Source organism: Phascolarctos cinereus, unplaced genomic scaffold (genome assembly GCF_003287225.1).
Source record: "Phascolarctos cinereus isolate Bilbo 61053 unplaced genomic scaffold, phaCin_HiC Scaffold_5;HRSCAF=322, whole genome shotgun sequence".
Lineage (NCBI taxonomy): Eukaryota > Metazoa > Chordata > Mammalia > Diprotodontia > Phascolarctidae > Phascolarctos > Phascolarctos cinereus.
The window spans coordinates 379,055,644-379,079,027 of NW_027555958.1; the positions used below are offsets into that span (position 1 = coordinate 379,055,644).

General features: G+C 36.9%; 2 protein-coding genes across 11 annotated transcripts in view; one reads left to right on the forward strand and one right to left on the reverse strand.

The window, feature by feature from the left end:
- Positions 1-22,449, reverse strand: part of ZC3H11A (zinc finger CCCH-type containing 11A) — a 38,403-nt gene extending 15,954 nt beyond the window's left edge. For 3 of the 10 annotated variants that reach the window (XM_021002929.2, XM_021002928.2, XM_078156404.1), the window contains exons 1-9: positions 22,362-22,449; positions 15,556-16,928; positions 11,980-12,176; positions 10,466-10,585; positions 7,839-7,962; positions 4,255-4,458; positions 3,999-4,115; positions 3,542-3,622; positions 1,301-1,411 (exon numbers count right to left, since the gene is read on the reverse strand). In XM_021002929.2, coding sequence (XP_020858588.1) covers positions 1,301-1,411; positions 3,542-3,622; positions 3,999-4,115; positions 4,255-4,458; positions 7,839-7,962; positions 10,466-10,585; positions 11,980-12,033 — 811 coding nt within the window. In that variant the 5' untranslated portion in view covers positions 12,034-12,176; positions 15,556-16,928; positions 22,362-22,449. Of the gene's footprint in view, positions 1-1,300; positions 1,412-3,541; positions 3,623-3,998; positions 4,116-4,254; positions 4,459-7,838; positions 7,963-10,465; positions 10,586-11,979; positions 12,177-15,555; positions 16,929-21,392; positions 21,409-21,442; positions 21,579-21,644; positions 21,732-22,361 lie in introns of those variants that run through there. The other 7 variants (XM_021002923.2, XM_021002922.2, XM_021002924.2 and 4 more) reach the window with 7 other exon arrangements.
- Positions 17,805-22,365, forward strand: LOC144457702 (uncharacterized). Its single transcript, XM_078155776.1, has 3 exons — positions 17,805-17,818; positions 21,615-21,729; positions 21,868-22,365. The coding sequence occupies exons 1-3, from the start codon at positions 17,805-17,807 to the stop codon at positions 22,363-22,365; spliced, it is 627 nt and encodes a 208-aa protein (XP_078011902.1).
- Positions 22,450-23,384: the final 935 nt, after the last annotated feature.

Below are 23,384 nucleotides of genomic sequence, written 5' to 3' on the forward strand. Positions count from 1 at the left end.
TAGAGTAGCTTCTGACCTCTCCTTTGCTCTCCTCACTTTCCTAGCCTATGTTATATTTATGTCCTTATTATATTCTCCAAATAGAATTTAAGTTCCCTGGGAATAGAGCTCTTTCATTTTTGTATTTGTATTCCCAGTGCTTTAAATACAGTAGTCAAGTTTATATTCTTAATATCTTTTTTTTTGAAACATTTTTTTCTTTTTTAAGGCAATTGGGGTTAAGTGACTTGCCCAGGGTCACACAGCTAGTACATGTCAAGTGTTTGGTCTAAGACCACATTTGAACTCAGGTCCTCCTGACTTCAGGGCCGGTACTCTATCCACTGTGCCACCTAGCTGCCCCGTCTTAATATCTTAATATACACTTAACTATATATTGAATTGAGTCTATCCTCCTTAAACATCTTTCTTCTTCAAGGCCCAGTTGAAGCTTCCTGCTTCAAGACACATGAGATCCCCTCTAATCCCTCCTTTCTCCCAGATAAAAGTGATTTCCCTTTCCTTGACTTTCTCAGGCTGTTCTATTTAACATTTCCCAGGCACTTATCCATTTTCTAAGTTATATTTATACCTTTTAAAACATATTATTTTATAGCATTTGTGCATCTCTCACCCTTAAGTATTTGAGGGAAGAGACTGTGTTGTTTTTTAACCTTTGTATCTCCAGTACCTAGCAGTCATTTAATTGTTTACCAAATTGAATTAAAAAGCAGATGTCTGAAACTCCATCTCACCTATGTATTTGTTTCCATTGGCAGATGTAATACCACAGAAATAAATATAACTCCTGACTTCATGGAGCTATCTTTCTGAAAGACTCTCGCTATTCCCTTTGCCAACAATGATCTCCTCTCTCATCACCATCTTATATCCTATAAGGCCCAGATGAAACACTATTCTTCCACAAAAATCTTCCCTAACCAGCCCAACAAAAATTAATTTCTCTTTCTTATGAATTCTTACTATACTTTTCACTGCTCATTTGTTATTACCTCTTATTGTAGTAATTTGTGTACAAATTTTATCTCCCCGATTAGGTTTTAAAGTCTTTGTGGGCAAAGAGCATTCTACATACCCCAAAGTGCCTTGTACATGGTAGGCAATCAAGCATTTGAATGAGGGAATGAATGCATTCACATAAGCAGGCAAAGCTCAAAAACACACCAACATATTCAAAATCATCAATATCTTTTTATCTATGGAACCTTCAACAGAGACAAAGGTAGTAAATACCCATTATCTTGCTCTGCCAGTTGTATAAGCAGGGCAGTAACAAACCCAAACCCTGCTTATACCTCACCTTGTTTGTTAGACAGAGTCACTGTCCTCACCACAGTTCTGACATTCTCTTTCTCAGGACCTGGAATGGGTTGAGCTTGAAGTAAGTGAGCAGATGCTCCTGAAGGCCCTTCTGAATAAAGCAAAAAACAAAAACAAAAACCATTTGTGGAAAACAATTAAGATTTAAGATTTTAAGTATCTCACAGTAGATCTTCAATAATTCACTAATTCACTCCTGGGTCCCTGAAGTGACTGGTTTTGTTTACAAAATCAGGTGTCTACAGAGCCAAAAAAGTTATTTAGCAACATACAGTAAAGGGAAAACAGTGCTGGCTTTGGAATCAGAAGATCTGGAATTGAGTTCTGTCCTATCACTCACTAGCTTTGTTACCCTGAGCAATTCATTTAAATTAATTCATTTAAACTTTCGGGACCCTCAGTTTTCTTATCTAATCTGTGCTAAATCTACATTCCTATGATCCTACTAAAAAGTGTTTAAAGCTGTTGCAGGCTGAGGGGTTCCCAGACTGCCTAGGATGGATCCTGCCAAAATAACAGGGCACCAGCAGGTCACTTTGGGTACCTCCTGCCTATCCTGAGCTAAGCTTGGTAAAGACCTGTCATCTTAGGAGTGTAGCCTTGGCCAGGCTCAGTCTTAGGGTGGTAGGAAGGGCAGAGAAGCTCTAGTAATGGGAGAATGAATGAAACTTGCTTGGCTAATTATTGAGCTTAATTTATGCTGCCTTGGACACTTGAAAACTTTTCTACCTTTGCACCAAAAATCTTGTATGGACAACCTACTTTGGGCCCAGATGCCCTTTTTCTGGAGTAATGTTATGGTTATTTTTGTTAAACAGGTCAAATTACATGAAACTTTGAAATTTTGTTTGATGAAACATGACATAAATTGAGTGTTTCACAGGTCAGAAAAACAAAACTTGGATTTTTTTTTCTGTTACGCAGTGATGTCTTCTGCCAAGTTATTTGTTGTGACAGGATTGAACAAAGGTATAGTTGTCACAAAAAAAGGTGTCATTTTTGCTAGTATAGGACAATTTTTAAGTTAGTGTTTATTTTCCTAATTTATAACTCTAAATGTTGGCTGGTAGACATACTGTTTGCACAGAAGAACCAACAATGGACTAAGATTTGGAAGTTATGGGTTTTATTCCATATCTGGCATCAACCTATCCTATAACCATGGGCAAATTAATTCTCTTTCTGTACTGTAAGGTTCCCTACTCAGTCAAATGAAGATAATTATCCTAGCTTTCTTTTTCCCAGGGATGCTGTGAAAATAACTGAAAGAACATACTCTATACTGAAAAAGACACTAATAAAATTCAGATTGTTACTGTAAAACTGATACATTATAGACATAGCAAGAGGACCAAGGTCTAAAGCCATTGAAATTTAATCTGCCTTTACTTTCTTGGCAAACATTATAAAAAATAACTCTACGGATAACCTCAATTTTTCTTTGCTACGACATTCATTCCTATCTAGCTGAGTCTTACTTCTTTCTCATCTTTATGTGTGTCAAATAAACTTTTCAGACCTGAATTCTGAATACAGACCCATAAAGATGATCATCATATAGAATATGCTTGAGAAGAGTTTCCAAGAAAAATGACTGTTTATAAAGAAACTTGGCATTTTAAAATTTAGTAGAGTTTGAATCCTGACTCAGACACTTAGGATTTGTGTGACCCTGGGCAAGTCACTTAACCTGTCTGCCTCAGTTTCTTCATCTGTACAAAGGGATAATAAAAGCCCCTGTCTCCCAGAGTTGTCATGAGAATCAAATAATATGTGTAAAGCACTTTGCAAACTTTAAAGCTCTATACAAATACTAGCAATTATTACTGTTATGACGATGATGATGATGGTTCAGGACATTAACCAACTAACTCAAGACAATTATAGAATAAAACTCTATCATCAGCCTGAGGAATGACAACTCTAGTACACAGTGAGATTTTCCAATTTTTATGGTTTTTCATTTGCCTTTCTTCGAAATCTTGTTGTTAAATGGTGAACAGGCTTTCTATTTTAAGCTTAGTTCCTATTATTTAGGTATCAGTATAAAGCCAGATTAAATGTATAAGGCAATCCTTAGCTTTAGAACAAAAATGACCCTTCTAGGAAAAAAAAATAAGCCACAAAAACAACTCATTCATTTTAATTCTTATGTCTGGAAAAATTAGTATTCTCCAAGATCAAAACAACTATCTCTGTCAAAATTTCTCACAAACGTTACCTCCTTGCTTTTTAGATTTTTCCTTCATTTTCTTTGACTTGATTTCTTCAAGAGTTTTTATTCCAAAATTCAAACTATCACCTACAAAGCCAAAAGAGGATGTATAATGAGGAAATGAAACAGTAAAGAGGCAGTGTCTATTGTCTAGGACATTTTGGCCAGGGTTTTCTTCCTCCCTAAGCCAAAAACATATGCTAATAAGAACTTTATAAAAAATGGTCACAAATTAGTGAATATTTCTATAAAACTTATGGCTAAGAGCAGAAATACATAACCAGGGGCCCAAGAATTTGATTTTAAAATATTCTGATAACTATTTTAATATAACTGTTTTCCTTAATAGACCTATATATTTTATTTTATGCACTTTAAAACACTATTTTGATGAGGGGTCCATAAAACAGAAAAGATCAAGAACTTCTGGGGTAAAGGATCAGCATTTAAAACCTACTCTTACCTTGCTTTAAGCTGACCCCGGGTTTCCGGGCACCAGTTATACGTAATCCGTTATGAACTTCAGGACTTGGTTGCAGAATAGGTGTTTTAGTTTCATCTCCTTCCTCAGAAAACTGATCTAGAGAATAAAGTCAAACAAACAAAATTTAAAATGATGAAGACTTACAGTTTCTTTCCTGGTTCTGCCTCTGATTCGTTGAGTGATTTTTCATTGAGTTCCCCCATTTCTCAATCTCCAAAATAAAGTTGATGCTTACCATCGTCATCTTCATCATCATCTGCAGCATTGATTACAACTGGAGGATGTGTGGGACTAGGAACGTTTTCTGAACTTTCCACTTTCATTACACCCCGAAGCTGGGGGGAGGGGTTGGACGGGACAGACAGTTTATTCTGCTGCATTGAAAGCTGACTAGTTTTCACCTCTTCATCTGGTGATTCAGGCACAATGGGTAAAATAGCTAAAAATGAAAGGGCAGCAGTAAGTCAATAACAATTGAAAAACAGAACTCCAAATTACTTTGTCTACACATACTAGATTCAGTAGTTTTCATAAAACTTTTGTTATGTTCCTTTTTAGTCTCTAGTTAGAATAGATCCTCTTCAGATGAATTAACTGTCTTCTATTTTGTAATTCCTCAAATTCCAAAAGAAGAATTACAAATATGCAACTGTATTCAAGACATATAAAAGTCCCAATAACTGTGTTTACTAATTCTTAATAATCAATTTTATGAATTCTAAAAATCAAAACTTTTGTTAAGCAAGGCAGAAGGAAAAAATATGGTAGATTACACTTCAAAATCTATATTACATTTAACTGCTAAGCAACAGATTCTTGTTTACTTAATTTTTATTAAATAGATGTAAAATTCAAGTCAAATCAATTCAACAAATAAATATTTACTGATTAGTAGAACACAGCGCTAACTGCTTGGAGAAATACATAACTTAGATAAAACATCATCCTAGTTTTTAGGGAGCTTATAGTCTAGTTGGGAAATAACTCACACAAATAATTATTTTAAAAATACGATAGTACATAAATGAGGAAGCAAACAAATGAAAGTGTTATGGCAAGCTGGGAGAGAGAAGAGAGAAAAGTAACATAGAGTGGGGAAAACTGAGGAAGGTTTCATGGATGACATGAAAAATTCAGCATCTGAATTTTTAAAAGCTGGTTAAGTGGAAGAGGAAGGGCATTATAAGGACAGGGAACAGCATAAGCAAAGGCTTGAAGATAGTAAAGCATAGGACCTATATAGATATAGTGAAGAGTCCAGTTTTGGTTAGAGTATCATGAACATACAGGGGCAGTAGTATGAGATAACAAGAAATATGGGGTTGTGCTAGACCATGAAAAGTCTTGAAAATAAAGTTAAGGACTTTAACCTTTATTTGGTAGGCATCAGGGAGTAATTAAAAGGGTCTGAGGAGAGAAGTGTCATGACCAAATACATGTACAAAGAAGATAAATCTGACTATGAGATAAAAGAAGGAGACAGTGAAAGTGAGGTCTATTAGGAGTCCAGGTAGGTAGCAACAAGGGCTTATATTAGAGTAGCAGCAGTACAAATAAAAAGAGAGAACAAATCCTCCCCCAGACTTCTCAAACTTGATAAACCACTTGTTAGTTGACTGATTTTGGTAGTATCATTTGTCAAGAAGTATTTATTAAACACCTACTATGTGCCAGGTACTTTGCTAGGAGAGACATTATGTACACACATAATTACCTATGAAATGTATACAAAATAAATACAAAATAATTTCGGGGAAGAGGCAGTAAGAAGCTGAGGAGATCGGAAAAGGCCTCAAGTAGGAAGCAGCATTTGAGCTGACCTTTGAAAGAAAGCTTTACTAGGGATTATAAAAGTTTAAGACAGAAGTATTTCAGTCACTGCTGCAGAATGGAGATGGGGCTTCAGAAGAGAAAGGCAGATATTGGAATGAAAAAACTAGTTAGTGATTAAAAAAACAATTTGGATTTGGGGACATAGCTTAAAATACAGAAATGGTAAATGCTTAGCCATAAATGGAATCTACTGTGCGAGGGCTGATAAAAATAATTTTGCTTGGAGTTTTCTAAATCTCACCAGAAAGATTTTAAATGGTAAAGAGAGAAGGGAGAAAACTGCCTACATATATCTGCTGAATCACAAAGAGTAGGAGATCCAACACAGGAAAAATTACAGTAGAAACACCCAAAAATTCATGGGAGAAACAATGCAAAATCCAATAAGGTAGATAGCACAGTAAACAACAAAACAAAAAAGCATGAGGTCTCAGATGCTACACAAAATATGGGCAATAGAGTAAACCAAAGCAGGGAAACAAGTAACCTCAAAGGTATTACCAAGATATGCTAAGACAAGATCCATGACTGGAATATGGATATGGAAGGTTAAATCTTATTCAAAAGGAATAGAAGCAAAAAAAGTAGAAACAAAATTACATTTGTAGATTAAGAAGTTATATTTAACAAAAAGAAATGCTCCATACACACCAAAGTATTTATTGCAGCACTTTTTGAAGTTGTAAAGAACTGGAGACAAAAATGCCCATCAACTGGGGAATGGCTAAACTGGGGTACACAAATGTAATGGCATATTACTGTGCTGTAAGAAACGAGGAACATAATGAATCTGCTGCAGACAAGCAAGGAAAGACTTATGTGAGCTGATGCAAAGTGAAATAAGCATAGTCAGAAAAACAACCTATACAATGATCATAACAATGAAAATGGAAAGAATAATCACAAACCAATCACAACTGAATATTTCTAAATTATAAAAACTAAGTATGGCCCTAAGGTACAAAAAGATACCCCACACCTCTCTTCTGCAGAGGGGGATATCAATGGGTGTGGCACATTGTACATAATATCAGTTTTTTCCCCCCAATAGGATAACTGATTTTGCTGAATTTACTCTTTTAAAAATCTTTTAATCTATAAGAAATGTCTTTGTGGACAGGAAGGGGAGAGGAAGAAGGATACAGAGGAAACTGTAGGTGATAACAAAACAAAAATTATTTTTAAAATTCATTTTTTTCCTTTTTTTTTTTAAGGCAATTGGGGTTAAGTGACTTGCCCAGGGTTACACAGCTAGTAAGTGTCAAGTGTTTGGTCTGAGACCACAGTTGAACTCAGGTCCTCCTGACTTCAGGGCCGGTGCTCTATCCACTGCGCCACCTAGCTGCCCCCTAAAATTCATTTGAGAAAACCCAGAAATAGGATAAGGAAGCATGAATGGAAGTATTTCTGTGAAGCTCAGTAGATGGAGAAACAGAAATGATATTATCATAGGTGTACTTCAGATCTCCTGAAAAGAAAGAGCAAAGAGATTGGGAGTTCAGACATGATATATGAGAAAAGACTTCAATTATCTTGACCTCTGCTAGAGTTCTCTCCACTCAAAGCAGTTGATAAATTTTTGGTTTGCTTAATTATAGTATTATTTTTCAAGAGACTAAAGGAAGAGGGGAGGAATGAGAGAAGTATGCAGAGAATATAAAATTTTATTTTAAAAAAAGAAGGTAGAGGAAGCAACAAGAAGAATTGCTATTCCGAATCTAATTCTTCTCCCTTTTCTGCTCAGAATGTAAGCTTTTAAGGGAAGGGATTTCTTACTTTTGTCTTTTGTGTCCCCAACACCTAGTATACTGACTTGAATATAGTTGGTATTTAATAAGTGTTTATTGGCTTGGCTTGGATTTAGGTTGGAGCCGATAAATTCAAGCTTCTTTTGAAGATTTTTGTGGTGTGATAAGAAATCAAAACCAGAAAATATTAGAGTGACTAAAAATGTATGGAATTATTTAAAATAAAAACAGAACTTACTTTTACTTGGAGGTAGGAAAAGGCCTTCAACATAGCGTCCTCTATTGTGATGAAATGCACAATTTAATTTTTGACATCCCATTGGCTGGTTTTCCCAGTAGCATGGAATCTCACTCCGCTTTTTCTGTAGAGAAAAAAAAATCAAGAGATAAACCAAAATATGAAATGGGATTATCTTATCTTGAAAGGACAATCAAGAATTAAATACAGCCTCTACCTGAAGCTCTCCAAGGAAGGGAAATCTATCACCTTTCAAGGCAGTTAATTCTACTCTCAGGAAGCTCCAATTGTTCATTTTTCCAGACATGAAGCCTAAAATGGTCTTTGCACAACTTCCACCAATCTCTCCCCAGGGGCCACACAGAACAAAGCTAATCCTTCCTCCACACTTCTCTTCAAATACTTGAAGCCAACCAATAGACTTTCTCCTTTCCAGGCCAAACATCCCGAACTTCCTTCAAGTGATCCTCATACACCATGAAGGTAGGGGCCTTGACCACTCTAGTTACCATCTTTGAACATTCTCCAGCTTATCAACATCTTTCTTAAACTGTGATGCTCAGAATCGAACACAATAGCTTAGATGAACTCTGACAAGGAGAGTATACGAGAGGATTCTCACCACCCTATTTTCAGAAATTATGCTTCTCTTGACGCAGCCCAAGGTCACATTAACTTTTTTAACTGCTACATTAGACTGATGACTTTATTTGCCTTGCAATCTACTAAAACCACCAGATTTTTTCAGAACTGCTATCTAATCATTCTCCATCTTATTATTTGTGAAGTTGATTTTTTTTATCCAAATACATAAATTTACATTTGTATTAGATTCAGCCCAATGCTCTAGCCTGACAAGATCTTCTTGGATCTTGACTCTATCATCCAGTGTATTAGTGACTACCTCCCAGCTTTGTCTCATCTATAAATTTGATGAGATTATCTATATCGTTACCCATTTATACACACCAAAGGCACAGGACAAAGCAGACATTCCTAGAGTACTTCTCTGGAGACTTCCTGCTAAGTTAATATCAAACCATTTACAACTACTCAGAGTCTGTCCATCTGACCAGTTCTGAACCCATCTGGTTTACTGTTTAACCCACAACAGTCCATTGTCTCCCCAAGTATATCCACAACTTTCCCCATATCTACTCTTCCTGCTCATGAGTCAGGGAAGACAGCACAGTACATGTGAAAATAGTACGAGAATGGCTGCATGAGCTGTGGTATGTGAATGTGATAGAATACAGTTGTGATATAAAAAGTAATGAAGGGGAATGGCCTCAGAACCTGGGAAGATATGTATGAACCAATATTAAGTAAAGCAAGCAGAACCAGAAGAACAACTTACAAAATTATTGTAAAGATAATCAACTTTGAAAAAGTTAGGAACTCTGATCAACACAATGAACAACAGAGTACAAATTGATCATCATCCTCCTCTTCCTCCTCCTCCTGCCCCACCCCCTCTTCTCCTTTTCTCTCTCTCTCTCTCTCTCTCTCTCTCTCTCTCTCTCTCTCTCTCACACACACACACACACACACACACACACACACACACACACTACTATGTTTTGCACGACTATCCTTATCTGTAATGGTTTTATTTTTCTTCCTTTCTCAATGGGTAGAGAAAAGAAAAAGGGGAAAAGAGAATTTGGAACCAAAAACTAAATTGATTTTTAAAAATAGCGCTGGATTTGAAACCAAAAGATTGGGATTCAAATTCCAGTTCTGCCACTTACTAGCTATATGACCCTGGGCAAGCCACCTTAACCTCTTACTGTACTGGGCATTTCCCTAAAATTATAAGTTGCAGAAGAATTGTTCTGCACTGACAGAAGAAGATTCTTCACTGGGCTTCCCCACAGTGATACAATCACAGATAAAAACAAACAGCCCAAGGTCTAAGCTTCTAGGAAATTATAGCAGTAGGAATTTTAAAAGATCATTATCAGTAATAGTAATATTTATAATGTTAAAGGAGGAAAGAAAATGATGAAATACTGTTAATTTTATGAAGAACCTCAGATGCATTAAAAAGAGTATAGAGTGTAGAATATTCCAGAGCTTTTAATAAAGCTCCCCCTCAAAAAACACACACACACACAAACACACACAAAGATCAGATATTTTTACCAGCAAAGACCTGTAAAGACAATGAGCAATTATTCTTTTACAATTCCCAAATGGGTATTATAATCATTGCTATTTTATAGATGATGATAATAGCAATTATTTAATTGCCTCTTGCTTCAAAGCCACAGAAATTCAGTGTCCCAATTCAGGATCTGATGTTAATTTTCCTTGCACCTGAGGCCTTTGGTTTAAGAGATTTTACTACCTCTTTCTTGGAAGTAAACTTTCACAACATAGGTTGACCTACGGTAGTGAATCCTGCTGTGTTCCACAATCAAGTGATATTTAACCCATTCAACCATATAGATAAGTACATAAAGTTTGCCAGCTCATAAAAAGGCATGCCAGCTTGTCCTATTCCTCTTACTCGTCAAACTACACAAAGCAAAGAAATTAATTTTTTTTAATTGTCCTACCACCCAGTGTTTCTGGTTTCAGGCTACTGATTATCAAATGTCACTAAACTTAGACTGACCACTTACATCAATTTCCATGTGTCGGAACCTGCAGACCTGTCGAAAACAGCGCCCTTCCTGCCACAGTGTGCAAACAGTCTCGTTTCCTAGGGCAGCTTCACAGTGCCGGAATGGGCAGCTATCTCCCTGTAACAAATAGGAAAGAAGAAAGAAAATAATTATGACCTAAAAGATTCACATACATCTATAAATGTAAAACTCTGCTGCTCAGTGATAAGTACTTAATAGGCAAAAGAGATAAAATAAAAATAAAAAAATAAAAATAAAAAAATAAAATAAAAAATAAAAGTTCAAAGAAAGTAGGACTAATCTAAGGGAAATAGGTTCTACTTTGCAAAGATATCTTACAGGTATTTCTTACAGTTATTATTATTTATTTCATCTGAGGCTAGAACATATAAGTATAGATTCAGAGTCAAAGAAAATACAAATGAGAGTGTTAAAACCTGAAAAATATATAAACAGTAGCTTAATTTCAACCTACATATCCTGACTTCTACAGGTAAAGCTGATTCTACATATAAAATATCAAGATGCTAGACCAGAAGGTAGGGCCAGTCACATGTTCTATAACACAGGCAGCACATATTGCTAATACTTTGAAATTAAGCACCATTTTAGTATAATTGGCTGGCTATATGTACTTAGAATCAACAAAATTTCTAGGGCTTTGATCAAAACAGAGAACTACACACCTATTTGGGCATTCTAAGCATGATGTTACTAAAAGGATTCAGAAAAAAGTCTTTCATATGAAGACATAGACGTGTAAATTACAAGAAAGAGACAAATAGTACATATCAAAATGAAGGAGGCTAGAAAATCAGTGTGTGTGTGTGTGTGTGTGTGTGTGTGTGTGTGTGTGTGTGTGTGTGTGTGTTCATCTTCAGAGTTGTCAGCAGGAAATTTGGAAAAGGAAAGAATTAAAATATAAATCTTAATTTACATACTTATGGAAACATGGCAACTACATATACATAATAACAGTCACATTACATAAAATTAAAGTCAACAGCCTACAGCCAGTGGTCTTTACCATTTTAGGCCTGCAGAGAGAAAAAAACATGGTACAGACCATGCAGAATGGCAACTTTGTCACGTGCCTTGAACCTTTTTCAGTTACAAGCTGAAGCAACTTTAAAATAAAAGACAATGAACATTAACTATTTACACTCTAAATTCTCTTCCAACTGTGAATGTCCATGCACACATTTTTATGTAATTCAAATCAGTGTATACATACTATTTTTTAAACTTAATGTTATTTTATATCACATGCCTTTTAAAAGATCACTCTGGCAAAACACAAAAAATACAACTAAAACCACAAAGCTATCAGAAGAAGAAAAAGATTATAAAAAATAAACAAATTCCCCTATTGTGCACTATTTTTTCCTAGAGGAAGAGCATGAAAAGACCAAATAAAACAGATAAGCAGTGGAACACAAACATTACAATGATTAGAGAAAATCTTATCCAATGTAGGAAATCAGTTATAAGAAAGAACTTTTAAGTTCTACCTTGGTACATGTAGAATAGAAAAAAAAGTAGCAGTCTTCTCCTTGATTAGACATGCTGGCCAGATCCTTAGATCAAGTGCAGGGGCTTGAAAACAAGCCACTACTTCTCTAGAAGAGAACCAGGTTCCAACCCTTTTTCAAATGGTCTCAATCTTCCACAGGCAATTCAACCACTGAAATCTTCTGTAAAACGTTACCTTAGATAGAAGGGAATATAAATCAAAGTATATGAGGTACATCTCCTACAACTTCTAACACTAAATGATTTTGATCATTTATGAGGTAACAGTGCAAAATCTGTGTTGGTATCTTATCCCTCCACTAGACAATGATCTCAAGAATAGGAATGGCATCATACTTTGTATCTACCTTAGTGCCTACCACAATGCTTTGGGCATACCAGGGTTTCCATAAATGTTTGTTACATTATTTCTCTTTTTGTATTGGACCAATGATTTCATTAGTATAGGGTACTCCCTCTCCTGATGCATATTGGCACCTTCAAGGCAATCTGCAGTCTTATGAGTCTCCTGTGCCACTGTGAAGTTAAAATGATTTGCCCAGTCACAAAATCAATATCTATTAGGTTTGAGACTTGAACCCAGGTTTTCCTGGCTTGCTCTCTATCCAGTAAACTAAACCACACTCCTTCTCTATTCTAGTTGTATCCTAATATCCAAAGATGTTAATCCATATATGTTGTTTTGTAAACATACTTTCATGCAATTTCTATGTGGATAGTGTATACAATATTGTATACAATATACAAGCATATTCTATACTTGTGATACTTCACTTAGACTATAAAATCCTTGCAGATAATCATACTTTCATTTTTCTCTTTCATATTTCCTACGGGATCTAATACATTCATCAGAAGAGTGCTCAATAAATGCTCAATAAATACTGCTAACTAAACAGATGACTCAGATAATTTTTTTAATATTTAGATGATTCCTATCAATCTACATGCTAGACTTGGCCAGGGAAGAAATAATCTAGACTTTTTTTCCACTTGAAAACTGCTACATTAGGATTCATAGGATCATGGATCTAGAAGAGGCCTTAGAGATCATGTAGTCCAATCTTCCACTTCACAGCTAAGGAAACTTGAGGCTCAGAGAGGTTGTGACTTTGATCATAAAGCTAGTAAGTAGAAGAGCTGAGATTCAAACTCAGATCACATAACTCCAAGTCTACCCTTTATATTGTATCACACTACCTTTAATATTACAAAAGCATCTGATTCTTATTTCACAAGCAAATGCACCTGACTTAGAAAGTGCAAATTATTTTACTGGAATAAAGTTAAAATCTATATGTTTCTGAACTTCCTTTTACCTGGACATATATTTACATAATAATGAAAATGGTTGCATTTACATCCAAATTCATCACTGGAGGCAGAGGGAAGAACATATTATAATCAAATATATTTTAAACTCAAATTTCCCTGGCTGTAAACTAAAAGTCAGAATTCTTCTCACTGGGGGCCTTCTAAAGAAAAACTTCTGCTTCTGAAAAAAAAGCAAGTTATTTGTTTTCTGCCTGCTCTACTGACTGATGACAGATACATACACTGCAAGGGTGAAAGCAAGAGCTGTTTTGCACAGTCAAAACTCACTGCTTCTTGAGAAGGAAAATTAAAATAGCTAACATTTATTTGCATAATGCTTTAAGGTTTGCAAAATACTTAATATAATTTTTATTTAACTCATGCTATATCACATTTTCATTGTCATAAACTACTTTATTGTATATATTTGTATTTACTCACCTTATACATATGCCACATATGTTTTATGTGTATTTGTCTCTACCATCGAAATGTAAGCTCCTTGCAAGTAAAGATTTTTTTTTCTTTACCTGTATCCCCAGCAACTGGCACAGCAGTGGACACAAGAGTATGCACTTAATCAATAATTGTGATTGATTACTTGATCTTTCCAATAATCCTGGGAAGTAGCTACTACAAGTTTTATTATCCCTACATCATAGATAAGGAAGCTGAGGTGTAAGCATCTCTTGTGCTATTCTCTCCCAACAAATAACTGTTCTATTTGAAATATAAAGAGACAGCACAGCTGTGTGCACGCACATATGTGGGAAACATGGTTTGGGGCATATACATAGACCATGCTAAACTACACATCAGAATATTTTGTGTCACTTAAGAAATATATTTCTAAAAGTACTAGGACTCTTCCATTTCAGTAAACACACACTTTTTGGACTCTAATTAAAAGCTAAGGTATGTGCCGATACTAAGAATCAGGAGGGTATTTGCTTAGGTTTTCATTCCAAAACCTGGTCCAGAAATTCAGTTACTTACATTTCATATATAACATAAAAACCACAGAGAGTAAATCAAGGGCCTCTTCCCAGTAGCTATGGAAATGCTTTCTGTAAGGCTCACAAGCCCTCAGGATATCCCTCTTCTGCTTCACCATGCTGAGTTCAGACTTGTTTCACTTTGTAGCAGACAGCATACACTCCTACCACTCAAGCCCACCAAGAGGCAATTTATAGATTATAAAGCATGGAACTTTCATTTCATGCATTCCTCAGCTTCAATATTTACTTAAGTGAAAGATAAAAATTTTAGGAAGTTTCACGTTAACTAAAAGTTAAATGTTGCACAAAAATTCTCAAACTAGCCCCCTTGACCTATTCTTTTTTTCTGTGGCTCCTCCTTTTTGCATCTTAGCATCATTAGCATTCCTCAAGCCTCAGTTCAGGTGCCACTTCTGATTTTAAGCCTCTCCTAATTCACCAAATTACACTGTATTTACTTTTCTGTGTACATATTGTATCCATCATCCCTACTTGATAAGAATGTAAGTGCTTTGAAGTCAGGCGCTATTGTATTTTTGCCTTTGTAACCCTCCTGCCTATAGTACTTAGTACATAGCAGGGATGGAATAAATGGCTTGTTGAATTGATTATGAAGGATGGAGACCTCTGAAAATTGCTATTAGCACATAGTTCAACTTTTCACTCAACTGTGAGAGGTATATACTTACATATTTTCACAGGAAAGTTTTATTTGAAGGAGCACAATTATTAATACTGAAAAAAATCACTTCTTCAGCCGTTATTTAAGCCATTAGTTAAAAATAAAGTTATAGTTCAGTGATGTTGCTAAGTAACAGACAGTAATGCCTTCAATATTTAATAATGTAGCTGCTATACCAGAAAACTACTATTCTCCCAAAATATAAGCTGAAGAATCAAGACAATTCTGTGCAATTCTCTCAGTGAAAAATATCATTTTAAAAGAAAAACAGAACAAATAAAAATTAAACTGGAGTTCAAACCTAATTAGCCAGTGAGCTGTTTTTTAAACAGTCTAATTTCAGGACTAGAATAACTGTTTAAAACTCAAGTACAAATCCATTTCTTGCAGACTACTTATTGCAAGAGATGCTCATTTTTCTAAAAAGCATAAAATGCTTGACTTGTGCTTCTGAAAATTATGTAGATAACCTTAATATTCTAAATAATTATAATTTAAATTATAGAAATATCTACTCCTTAAAAGAAAAAAAAAGGCAAGTGATACATCTTCATACTTACATTAGCTGGGTGACCTCAATAGGATCGTCTGTCTTCAATGAATTCCAATTTATTACTCCTGTAGGTCGAACCAACACTCAATCCATGAATTAATAATAAAGGGGCAGAAAGAATTTTCCTCCTCACATTGCCAAGGAAACACCTCTCAGCCACAATTCAAACACAGGCTGTGCTTTTTAAACATCTCCCAACTACTGGAAGAATAAGTCCATTCGAATAACCTCTCTCAGAATGGAGACAGCCAGGGTTAGTTATCTCTTCCAAAAAAAAAATAGTTCATTTAAAGATGAACTTGAAATTCAAAGGGCTACAAAAAAAAATCCATCTTCCACAGCCGGACAATTTATTTTTTTTTTTAAAAACAAAAACAAAAAATTGAATAATATCCAATTCTGGTCTTCAAGATTTCTTCACCTATTAAGAAAAAACAGAAACCTTCCCCCATCTTTATTATCTGTATACTGAAAATACATGTGTATGTAAAGGTATAGGTATGTGTGTATATGTATATAAGCATATACATATATACAAATTGGTTTATACACACAAACACATATACACAAATGTGCATAACCAAAGCATTTGAGTAATTTTTCATCTTTAAAATACATAATAAAAATCTTTAGGTTTGACTGCATTTTAAAAAAAACAATGATAAAAACTCAGAATCAAGGTATCTTTTAAAAAGGCTGAAATCTTGCACCAGCCCACAAATGTTGATGAAATAATATCCGTACACATATGAATGTGTATAGTATGGATGCATGTATAACATCAAAGTTTCCACACGATTTTTAACCAAAATAGATGGAAATGATCAGAGTAGTGACAACTGAATGGTACAACAAACTATAATGGCAGAGAAGCAGAGAAGCCATTCTGAACACAATTATAGAAAACATAGGGAGGTTAACATTTGGGGAAAGACAACATTTCCTTTAAATCAATACCAATTCTGCTAGCAAGGCATTAAGTATTAGTCATGCAAAGGTTTGCTTGAGCAGCTGTTTCAAATTTTTTAAGCTACTGACTACCAATAAGGAATTTATAACAGCCTGTCTATTCAGGTTAGTGAGGTGTTCAGACTTTCAATTTTGAAACGATGCTGACATGTTATAACAAAAAAGTTTAAATAAAAACATTGTTATTTTTAAGGTTTATTCTAGATTTTTAAACCAGCCCCCAAAACTTAAAAGGAATTTTGATTCTTATAAAAGTTGCACAACCTCTAGGCTAAATCTTGTCAAATTCTACCCAAGACAAAACAAAAATTAAATGTTACTTAGAATTTGAAAATAAAATGTGGACACCTTTTACTCACACAACACTAGTCAATTTTCCAGGACTTTTTTGAGCAGGGAATATCCCCAAACCTAAAATTAAAAAAAAAAAAAGGAAAAATCAGATCTTGTATTACTTAGTCAGCAACTTGCATAAAAGTGGGCTTTAAAAAAAGTTTTGCTAGGAGAAAATCTCAAACTTTCATTCCCTTTTTAATGATTATATATCTGGTCCTACTTAAAAGGACTAAATTACATCTTAATGTAAAAACTTTTACATGGTGAAGATCACCTAGTCTAAGTTCATTTTTCAGATTAATACTCCAAAAAGCAGACTGCTTATTCTTAGTCAAGATTAGAATGTCCAAAACAATTGTTTTTGACAGTTTCATGGGACATCCACTTAACTTCAAGGTTTTGATTTTTTTTTTAAACACACTAATAAAAGTCTTGCAAAGCATTCTCTTTGGAAAATGAAAATCATCTTAGCCAAAATTGTTTCTGTGTGTCTTTCACTCCCATCTCCTGTACAAATCTTGACTCTCCAAATTGTAAGAATATATTTTACCACTTTTAGTACTATCTACCCCCTTTACCCAAAGGCATCTATAGTAAAAATTTTAATTTCACTGGCCAATTAACTTGGGTTTCTCCTTGTTATACAAATTCCCAAGGGATCAATTCAAAGTAAAAAGCCTTCAATTATTCTAAATTGATCTTTTTCTCCAAATAATTTAGATACTTATATACCTCTTGATTTAAAAAAATTGAGGATAGTTATTGAATTCACTCTAAATTATATTATCTGTATATAATATTCCAGCTAGAAGCCAGTAAAGAATAATCATAATTAAAGTTTAAGTTCATTTTCAGGAAACCTCGATTGTTCAATATTTTCAAAATTTTGGCCTATCTACTTTGAGACAAGATGGGTGTTTTATAAAGAGACATTCAGATTGTAGATTACAGATGGGGCAGTTTAGGTACTGAATGGCAACTTGGGTTAAAGCTGGCCATTAAGTCTCATATTCTGCAAATATATCAAGGGGTCACTGCTTACTATAATTTTGAACACTTTTCATTCCAGTATTCTTCAAATGCTGCTGCTACAGCAGGAGTGATATAAGGCTTTTGCTTGTCACTGAAATACTATCTGTTGCTGAGCTGTCAATGGGGCCTAAACAGGAGTGGGCTCTCTTTCAGGACAAGCCATAAACATATCAATTCCTAGTATAGACGATAAGGCCAGAAACTTCTAAAGTCACCACATGGCACTTCTCTGTGGAAATGTCCATATAATTACAAACTTCTCCCACAAGGATCTGCTTATGTTTCTAAATCATTACCCTGAGGAAGTCATCTAAATTTTCTTTACAACAAGAAGCTAACAAAGTGGCTAAGATGCAAAGCTTGAACTGCAATAAGACATTCTGTGGTGTGTTAATTTTAAGTGTTGTTTTATTTTGACTTTATGGTATTTTATTTTATGATGCCTTTTGTCCTTTAGCAATGTTGCCACCACTTTACCAATCAGTAATGTTATTACTACTACCTAGACATTTTTTCTAGTGATGGAAAACAATTACACAAAGACATTCAGTTTGTCTGAAATAGTGCAAAAGCCTAATGTTTGGTGTGCCTGCCTCAAGTCTTTCCCCTCTCCAGTCCATCCTTCACTCCCTAGTCAAGCTGATTCCCCACCTCCCTCACCTTACTTAATAAACTCCAATGGCTCCCTATCACATCAAGGATCAAATATAAAGTCTATATTTTAAAGTCCTGGCCCCCTCCTGCCTTTCCAGTCTTCTTACACCTTACTTCTCCAAATACTCTAGGATCCAGTGGCACTGACCTTCTTGCCCTTTCCTCAGTGAAGACACTACACATCTCCCCATCTGGGGTATTTTCACTGGCTATCCTCCAACATTGGAATTCTTTCCCTCCTGATCTCTTGCTCCTGGCTTCCCTCAAATCTCAGCTTTAAGTCTCACCTTCTACAATAAAGCATTTCCCATTCCCCCTTAATCTCAGAACCTTCCACCTGAGATTTACCTCCACTTTGCCCTGTATACATCTTTTTTGTATGTAGTTGTTTGCATGTTGCTTCTTCCATTAGACTTTGAGCTCGAGAGCTTTTTACCTTTCTAGCCTTAGAATTTAGCACCAAGTCCGACACATGGTAAGTACTTAATAAATGCTTATTGAGCTGACTTGAGTACATCTGACAATGTATATGATATTCTGTCCTAGTAGTCCTTCACCTTTCTGCCATGAAAGAGAAGGGACATTTCACTACCTATCCTTCTGGACCTTCATTCCTTTATCTATTACTCGGAATTTAAGCTCCTTTAAGTGATCTTTTCAGTTACAGTGTTGTTATTATTTCATATGTTGCTCTTTGTTCTGCTTATTTTTGTTTCTCTGTATTTCTCATCTTACTGCATCTTAATATTTTGAATCCCTAACTTGAGGGGTAGAGCTGAAGTATGGACTGTTAGGTTTTGAAATATTAAATCTTATTTGCCTATAAATTTTTCCCAGTTGAGAAGATAGTTCAATTGATCATTTTTCTGAGCCAGAAAAAAGTTCACAGCTCCTGGTCCTATGAAGAGATCCTCAACTTCTAACACATTTCCAGTGGCACCATTACATTGGCAGTGGTGGGATGCTTAGACTGTAGGTAATCCTAAAAGTGTAGTTTTCCAAGGTGGGTGCCTGGTCAGTCCAGCTCTTTACAATGCCCACCAGGTGTACTAGTGTCAAAGCAGAAATTCCAAATTCCAAATGTCTTGGGTTTTGTTCCAGGCATTAAGATATGGTGCTGGTTTTAATGAAGAAAGTCTCTTAGACAAGGACATCAGATTCCAGGATTGTTAAAGACATGCTGGAAGCTACAGTTAAGCTATCATCTTTAACAAATTCCTTAACCAAAATTTAACTGAGAGGCATAAATCTATCTTTCAATTTTCTTTTTCTTTTTAATCTTCAATTTTAATTTTCTTTTTACTGCAAGGCTTATGACTGACATAGTTTCCATTCTATCAATATTAAAGTAAAAAATAGAGGCACATTCAAAGCTCCTACTTCTGTCTAGACTGTTACATTTATTTTGAAGTGTAGTGGGAGTTGAATACACAAAAGGTATAATCTTCCTCCCTAAAGCTACTTCTGACTGGCCAGTACAACTTTATTAGAATTGCCTCAGGAGACTGCAAGCTTTGTCTACCAATACTGCTGAAATGTGGAGATACTCATGTGGATGTCTCCTTTTACACATGTTGACACTTCTTTACTTCTTTTTAAAGCTGCTACAAATTGTTCAACAGGTTTATCAAGGTTAATGTAGACAAACTGCATTACAGGGAGGTTTTTGTATCCAGCAGGATGTGTTTGGCTATACAGCATGCAATTAAAGATGTTCTTCATCCTGCTTGGGAGCACTGGTACATGATATATCAGGAGTAGGTGTGGCACTTGAGATCCTCCAGATCTCAAATCTTCAATGATTTTTTGGGGAACTGACCAGTTCTTGATGAGGTCTGGCTTTCCTTTCTTATGTTGTTGGGAAACAACTCTGTCCCAACATTCATCTCTTTTGCAGCCATTTTCCCCCTCTACCGGGGGGAGTCAGAAGAGATCTTAACCTGGAGTCAGTGAATTTTTATTTTTAAATATTTTTATAACTGTCATTCAATATAAATGGTTTCCTTTGTAATCTTATGCATTTTACTGTGTGCATTTAAAAACATTGTGAGGAGTCCTCAGGGTTCATTAGATTGCCAACCTAATTGGTGTATGACACACAAAAAAGTTAAGAATTCCTGCTTTTTTTAACCTGTATTAATAAGGGTACTTGAAACATATTCCAGAATCCCAATATCACTAAAAATGCCATGCACACTGCCAGGAGAAACAAAAATATATTCCCGGTTTCCAAAGCTTATACAAGAATCTTGTAATAGGTTTATTATTGTAGTAATACAGCTGTTTCTCCCCACTTGAATCATCTTTTCTTTCACTTCAAGTTTCCTTTTAGATATACAGTCCTACTTGGGTGAGAAAATTGACAACAGAAAGAAAACATCTCCAAACTATCTTAAAAAGTTATAGAGATGGGAGGTCCTAGCTAGTACATGGTCCAATTCCCTCATTTTAGATATCAAGAAACTAAGACCCAGAAACTGAAAGTCATTTAGAGTTAGTAGAAGAGTCAGCCAGAACCCAGGCCTTCTTTCCACATAATACAATTAACCTTTTGATGCTATCAGATTTTAACTCTAAAAGACTATGAATCTATTTCTAGGATGTTCCATTTTTAAACTAATGAAACTGCCGTTTTATTCAGTGTAGACAGATGACTCCACATACCAGTCAATCACAGCAAATGCTTGTTTTCCCCTCCCCCCCTTCCATTTTAAACTAAAAATTTTTGGTTGGAAGCAGGGAGGTGGACCTAACCAACGCACCTGAGAGCAAGATGTTACATGTTTTCAAGAGTTATACTGCGGATCTGAATTTGCTATTTGTATCAAGAATTAACCCAATTCTGGTCCTTACCCTCCTTTGGGGAGTGGAGATACTTTACAATCTGCAAATAAGTAACTCACAGGTAGCATTTCCTGATAACCTCAAGCCCAGGAAAGTGAATTAACTTTTGTTTCACTTTGGTCCCAGTCGAACTCCACCCGACTGAGCTCCGAGAGAGCCTGTCTTTGTATCCCCCAGCACTCGGCACAATGCCTGGCACTTAGTAGGCACTTAACAAACGTTGACTGACAGACCCCAAACAGCGTCGCTGGGGCTGCTTACAGCGTGTCATCCAGGTCCAGAAGTGGAGGTGGGTGAAAGCGGACGAAAGGGAAGAAGACAAGGCATTCGTCTCCCGGGAGCCACAGTACGTACAGAGGGGCTGCTGCCTTTCATCAACACTAGCAGGAAGAGGGATCATGGGGTGCCCGAGCTAGAGCTGGAAGGGACCTCACACGTCATCAGCTAGTCCAGCCTCTTTTTCTTCTTTTTTTTTTTTAAACAGAGGAGGGAAACTGGAGGCGCAACGAAGCCCGATGCCCGGCCCGAGTCGGGATTCGAACACCAGGGCCTCGGACTCCAGCTCGTCCTCTCCCTCTCGGTCCACGAGCCGCGGGGTCCTGAGCCCCGATTTCGGGGAGTTTCTCCGGCGGATCGAGGCGGCATCGTCACCTGGCCACAGGCCAGACGCAGGGGCCGGAGCCGGGCCGCACGGGCAGGCGGGCAGGCGGCCGGCCAGGGGGAGGAGTCCGGGCTCGGCTCCGCTCGGCTCGGCCGTGACGCTGGGGGCGGCCGGGGTGGGGGCGGGGAGGGTGACCCGCCGGGCTGTGACAGGAGCGAAGCAGGCGCGGGGAGGGGGCCCGGGGCGTCTGCCAGGCCGGGTCGTTACGGCGGGGCTGACGAAGGGCCCGCCCGGGGCTTCCTAGGCCGCCCTCCCCAGGGCTTCCCCACACTCCCGAACCCCGACCCGCTCCGGGGTCGAGAGGACGGTCTAGTTACCTGAAAACGTAACTTGACCGGGCTGGAGTCGCTCTTCACCGCTTCCGCCGCGGCCTCGACTCTTTCCTTCATCCGCTGCCAGGGTCTGTCGCCGTCGCTGCCGCCACTGCTTTTCGTTCCTCGGGCAGCAGCCACGGACCCTCCGGGCTGCCAGCCTCAAAGATGGCGCCTGGCCGACTGGCCCAGCTTCGAGGCCCGGCCAGCAACTAAGATGGCTCCTGCCCACGCCCCGTGCCAGCACTACGCTCGTGACGCACGGAATTCTGGGAGCTGTAGTTTCCTTGGAGAGGCAAGGTTCAAGATGGCTTCCCACAGGTCTTGGTGGGGCGGGCAGGGAGGGATTTGAGGGTGGCAAGTGAAACTGGCTTCTCACTTAAGACTAGGTTAGTACCTGCCCCACCCTCCTTTTTTCTGCTGTTATCTTCAATTATCACCTACTTTTGAGCCTAGAAAAACAGTTCAGGTATTCGAATTAACACTATTTGAAGTTATAATTATGTAAAATATGGTACCTGGTTCCAGCCCAATGGAATTATGCTGTGCCAGTTCGAATAATGAGACCACTTAAAGGGAATTTCCTATTAGCACAAATTGGGACCTCACTGTCTACACAATGACTTAAAACAATGTAAACGGAAAGACTGTCTGAAAAACAATCAGAAGTGAATGTTGCAAAACTATAAAACAAAACAAAGCAAGAATATCAGAAGACACCCCCACCCCACACCTTTGTGGAGGTGGGAAGTCCTCTGTGGGTCGTTGTACATTTCGCATAGTTTAAGACTTTTTCCATGTATTCATCAGTTTTGCTGATTTTTTTCCTGTTGATTTCCCCCCCTTCAAATAAATGTTTGATATATGGGAAGGCTTTGTGGGAAAAGGAGGGGAAATTTTTGGTGATGTAAAAAATGATATCAATAAAAATTTATTTTTAAAAATGGCTTGGAGTATTGTGAGCACCTTTTAAGTTTCCATCTCGGATGGAATTGTGGAGATATTGCTGGACTTGCCATCAGGAAACCC

What these genes read in the sequence shown, in the direction of transcription:
- LOC144457702 (XM_078155776.1), top strand. An exon ending in TTCGTCTCCCGGGAGCCACA is followed by an intron (nt 21,730 to 21,867) that starts GTACGTACAGAG and finishes TTTTTTAAACAG; the next exon opens with AGGAGGGAAACTGGAGGCGC.